General features: G+C 41.4%; 1 protein-coding gene across 1 annotated transcript; it reads left to right on the forward strand.

Moving 5' to 3' along the window:
* Positions 1–366: 366 nt before the first annotated feature.
* Positions 367–852, forward strand: LOC102694956 (fer3-like protein). The gene has a single exon (XM_015357827.2). It carries the CDS (start codon positions 367–369, stop codon positions 850–852), a length of 486 nt encoding a protein of 161 aa, XP_015213313.2.
* The last annotated feature ends 4,849 nt before the right edge of the window (positions 853–5,701 follow it).

The raw sequence follows: 5,701 nt of genomic DNA on the forward strand, positions 1-5,701 counted from the left end.
CTGGAAATAAGTTCGCTTGAAGTCGAATTAAAAAAAAATATTTAAAAACAGCAGGCAGGACCCGTGGTGGAGCTTTGCCAACAAGGAACTAACTCCATGGCTTTGACGGGATTTAACAAGTGAGAATCTCTCCTATTGATATCCACGCGCGCTGAAGTGTTGGCTGTCAGCTCTCATCAGCGTTAAGACGCGGTAGATCGTTGGTCTTTTTCAACGATTTCTTAATCCCGTTATCTCCTCCGTTATAAATACTAATGGCCTAACTGATAATATTTCATTGTATTTTGCCAGCCTTGCTGCTCTCAAGCCAGGCACTCGAGATTCATTCACATGCTTCCATCAGCATTCCCTACGGATCTCGGAGAAATGGAAGGAGCGTTCCTGGATACTCCCGTTATGGACTTCGTAACGGACGTCAACTTTCTGGACTTGCCTCTGCAGTCGCCCGGGCAGCCCAAACCGACCTCGGCCACGTCACTCGCGGACCTGCGAGGGCTTTATGGCGATATCGCTTCCGTTCGTGACATTGGGGAAGGGCCGGTTCCTTTCGCTGGAAAGGTGTGTCTGGGCTCTCTGGGGATGGAGATGTCGCCTGAGTACGACGTCGGCCCATTAACGGGCCGATCGAAAAGGAAACGCGTGATCACCACATCCCAGCGCCAGGCCGCCAACATCAGGGAGAGAAAAAGGATGTTCAGCCTAAACGAGGCCTTTGATGAACTGCGGAAGAAGGTGCCCACCTTCGCCTACGAGAAGAGACTCTCCAGAATCGAAACCCTTCGGCTAGCTATTGTGTACATCTCCTTTATGACAGACCTCCTGAAGGAGAACGAAAGAGAGACCGAAAGCTGATCATGAAAAAACGGCGGATGGCTTTGAATGACGGAAACAATGTGAATTAAGTTATGTTCATGTCCTTTAGGACATCCTCTTCAAAGATTTGCTATTTTTTTATTACAGACATACGAATATTAGATATATGTCCGCATACATATCATCATAATAAAAAGAACATTGTATACATGTCGTGGGCATTGCGACCCACACACGATGCACGCTATTGCTGGATGTTTCATTTTTCGATTAATACATTTTTAATTTGTTGAATATTGAATCAGCGCGTGAAGCTGACGGCTATTAAAAGGCTCCGAATTTAAGACAGGCAATTGTATTTTAAATAATGGGGGAGGACAGTGCCTACTGTAGTGTGATCCAGTATTGTGGATTTACAAATCTGCAAAAAGTCATGTAAAATGAATACGTCTGTGATTATGCAATAAATTCTTCTTTTGCTTAATCTGAGTCATACCAAAGGTGGTTTGGTGGCTCATGGTTTTAGTAGTGCTGCGTGAATACATTAAAATTAACCACAGGCATAAAATAATGAAGGCGCGGAATTATGCTGTGTGTTTATAGTGGGAGTGTTTTTCGTGATATCCTGGCTGGGGTTTAGTTGGAGTATTATGGAGACGTGATAATAATTCGTTTGTTTTTTTTACTTCGCAGAGAGAAATTGGGATAAAGCACCCGTGTTTAGATATATCTAGATTTCTAGCTTATTCGGTTGTACTGTACGTCAAATGTTTTGAAACAAATAAAGGTCAAGAGAGGTTGGCTCCCACATAATTTATAATTAATTCCAATTGTATTAGTATCAAACACACAGCTTTGTTCTTCAAATCAGTGTTTAGACTGCAGTAGCAAGGTTATTATTTCCCAGAACAACTCAGCTCAATCGATAGTTTCCTTTTTTGAAGCGAGAGATCTCTGCTACATTTTCCAAACTACAGGTCCGCTTTTTAAAAACATTATGCTCCATTAGTCCAGGCTGTTTTGAGAACCGCCCATGTTGTTGTCATGGGCTTCATCTTGTCATCAGCGCGCCTCATTTGAGGTTTGTGAAAGGTTTGATATGGCCCGGCATTGGAGGATGATTCCTGAGAGATGAGGACAAGGGAACATCCCTAGAGAGCTAAACTGGGAAGAATCCTGATTTTTAAAGTAAGGCTGTACCGTGAAATGGCCAATATAGAAGTACTGAAGAGACTACCGGCGTTTATTTAACAGGATTAATTGAAGGGATCACAATTGTTTCAACTGTGGTGTTGCCGCGGACAGAAAAAAATAGTTTACAGTATAAAAATAAAAGATTTTTGTAATGAATTGGAGAGCAAATTCTCCACACATTCTTGCGTAAAAACGACGTTTTGTCACATTTATCACATATGTACATTTACATTTTCTATAGAAGCAGAAGGAAAATGTTTTTGCATGTACCCACATCAACCCGTACTACGGTACACATCTACACTTCACACACTGTTCCTGGGAAATTAAACACTTACTATTGTTAATTTGAAAGAGTAGTTGGAGACCTTTATCAGTGCTTTAGTCTGGTTTCAATGAGCAGACAGTTATCTAGTAAGAAGAGTCAAGATATTAACTTGAAGGGCATCAGAGAAATGAATACGACAGGGTGTTGTTCAGCTGTAGTCATACCACACTTCTCTGTGGTTTTTGAAAGACTGGCTTGTAAGACATACTCGGGCATCCAGCTACCGAAAGACGGACACCTTTGAGCAAGGATTTTCAATTACGGTACCAAATTACTCTGTATCTGTGGTCTTTTACGTTTAAGCTCCATTATTTAATTAAACATTTCATTTAAAATACATTTAATGTAATCAGACCTTCTGCGATTTTTTATTCTGAACTATTTAGAGATTGTAAGGTACTTGCAGAATTTCGAAAGTCACTTAAAATCTTCTGCTTTGCAGAAAACTGGAACAAAAATAAACATCAATAAAAGAAAGGTACTGTAGCTCGCTCGGAACAGGAACCGACAGCTCTGGGGTTAATATAACCAGAATGAAAGAGGGTTATAAAGGACTGGATGAGAACCTCGATCGATTAGCTGAAAGAAACGAACGACACGAGCCGAATTAACTATTTTTTTCGTTTTGAATACAATTGCCAGTTTTACAAAGAGCACGTCAAATAATATTCATGAGCTTGAACGATACACGTCTTTCTGGGCCAGACAGTGAGAAGGAATTGTTACAGCCCCTACCACCTGCGATCTAAAACTGTTATACTGTATTTGCCTTGATAGCTGAAAATTAAATTCTCATGCGGTTGTAATTCACTCGAAGCGCTTGTCTGGATATCTGACGCGTGGTACTTTGCGATTTGTGCAAGGTTTTGAAATGTTTCCTTTAACAATTAACATTTTAAATGATGTTTATTTTAACTTGGAAATAAATCATGGTCCACGCCGTGATTTCCAAAAGCTGTGCAGCTACATTTTGTAACAAGACATCTCTAAATGTTCCATGCTGTTAGTTTTTGTTTTCCACGTAAATAATTCCATACCTCATAGGAAAACAACATGAGTAGATGTCTCAGACGTGGAATGTCTAATTAGTTTAGCGAAATACTAAACTGCGGTTTAAAGGTTGGACAGTGTTTCATCTAGGCAGCCAAAGCAGGAGACAAAATGAAAGTCTTGGTACTGTAAATGGTAAAGGGGTTTTCTGTATTTTCCTTCTAAACAATATCACTTAGGTTTACGAGAAATGCGGGAAAGAGCACACAGAAAGGCTGTCATAGAATATTACGGAACATATCTAGAAATCTCGGTTCGGATTTTGGAGAATTCGGAGTAGCAGTGCCAATTTAATGTACAAGTTATTTCAACGTGAATGACTTGATGTGATTTTAGTTTACGCGGTTAGCTCACTAGTTTTCTGAAAGAGAACTAGAGGGATAGATAGCCTTATTAGACCTTACTAGCTCTCCCCGTATTGACTGTTTGCATAACACAGCGCGGGCCTGATCTGCTGTCCGATCCGATATTTCATCAAAATAGCGACGTTGTATCTTGTTTCCCCACTGATTTTCTGTGAATGTGGTACAGACACCAGACCTCTGCGGCAGACGAGGGTGTGGGACTCAGGGCCTGTTGAGGGCCTGCAGCCTTGGCACGTGTTGCCTTGCTCCGTTTTGTGCTTAGTGTTCTACCTCGCAGTTTTAGTATCAATGTCAGTCCAAGGTGATGCAGGTACTGTCATTATACATGTCACTCCCCTGCATTAAGACACGTCCCCCACCAACACTAGCTCCACCCTGCACACACACCGCGAACACTTTGTCTTACACAGTCACAATTAAAAACAAGGCAAGTCTCGTCAAGGACTGTATCTCATTAACACACGCTTAGAAGGGTGTCCATTAGAAGCGAACATCCTGTAACAGGGCTCAGTGCAGTAAGCATTTCACTGTAGTGGCGCAGAGCAGAGCTACCGCTGGACGGTTTCATCTGGAAGGAGTCAGAAAAGAGGTACACAACCGTCTTCAAAAGCAGACGCAGAGGGTTTGTGTTGGGCGCATAAAGGAGTCACATAGAGCACCAGTTTCTGCAGACGTCCGATATCAATTTTCTTAATACTTTAAGGCTGCTTAAAAAGTTTGTTTTTTTTTTCAACAAAGGACATAAGGTTATTCCTATCAGTATTCTTAAACTAAGAGAATACGTTAAAGCCGCAACTCGTTTACGTGTTTCGGGTAACAAGGGCACCGAGCATAAACATCGCCACTGGTTTCGATCGGTTCTTCTGAATCGTCACAGAACGTTCTGCTGGGTCTCCGCCGGGACCGTCTGGGCCAGGAACACAACTGGCCCCCCATTCCGCCCCAATAGTACGAACTACCTCTACAGATGGCTCTCTGTGCGCCGAGCTCGGCTTGGCGGCCATGGCAACCGCTAAACTAGGGCCTATAAACACGAAATACCCTTGTACTGGTATGCTGGAGTTCGCTCAGACTTGCTAAAATAACGAGAACGCTCGTGAGGATGATTTCAATGTCATGATCATTTTTTAAGGTTGTTTTATTGCAGTTAATGGCAGTTGAAATCAGTAGAGAGTGAATAACAAAGTTCTCTTCAATTCCACCCCCTGCTGAAAAAAGTGCCACTACTCCACTTTGACATAAAATGTTACTTACAGCATATTTCAAGTCTATCTTTTGTACACTTCTGTTCTTTTAGAGCATAAAGTATATCTTGTGTTTTGTGATGTCACGAATACTCTGCAAGTATGAACAAATTATTTAGTTGGGGGCACACACTTAAAAACTCACAGATCCTCAACTCATTACGCTAATGCAACTGTTGACAACTAATTCTGACCTAAATTCAGCATGACCACATGCATGCAGGCCTAAAATAAATCATATTTTAAAATAAGAGCTAATTGGGTGCATTTGTTTCAAACTGGTTCTGCAGTCAGTGAGGCAGCCACTGCCTTCGTCTGTATTAGGACTTTAAACTGACAGTGTGTCCTACAGTGTATTTCAATCACTGCTTTTCTCTGCCGTTAGGGTTCCCCACCTTTGACTCGAGTGTGATGTTGAGCTTCCTGTATAGAGATTCATTTTCAAAGACTTCATTTTAAAAAAGAAAAGAAAAACATAACCTATATTTATTTACATTAAGGCAGTTTTGATTTCACATGTAGGAAACGGTGGCTGGGTACAAATAAATCAAACTAAATTTAAATGAGTTCAAGAGCAGCATCACTCTCGTACTCTCGTACAGAATGTGTCTGTTTCCCACACGGTGTTATGCAATACTGAAGAAGGCTGTAATCATTTCTGTCTCTTGTGTGCTTTGGTTACTTGCGGAATTTGGTCTGTAAGGAGC

The sequence above is a fragment of the Lepisosteus oculatus genome, chromosome 10 (genome assembly GCF_040954835.1).
Source record: "Lepisosteus oculatus isolate fLepOcu1 chromosome 10, fLepOcu1.hap2, whole genome shotgun sequence".
In the NCBI taxonomy this organism is placed as follows: Eukaryota; Metazoa; Chordata; class Actinopteri; order Semionotiformes; family Lepisosteidae; genus Lepisosteus; species Lepisosteus oculatus.

What these genes read in the sequence shown, in the direction of transcription:
- LOC102694956 (XM_015357827.2), top strand. Translation starts at nt 367, where the DNA reads ATGGAAGGAGCGTTCCTGGATACTCCCGTTATGGACTTCGTAACGGAC.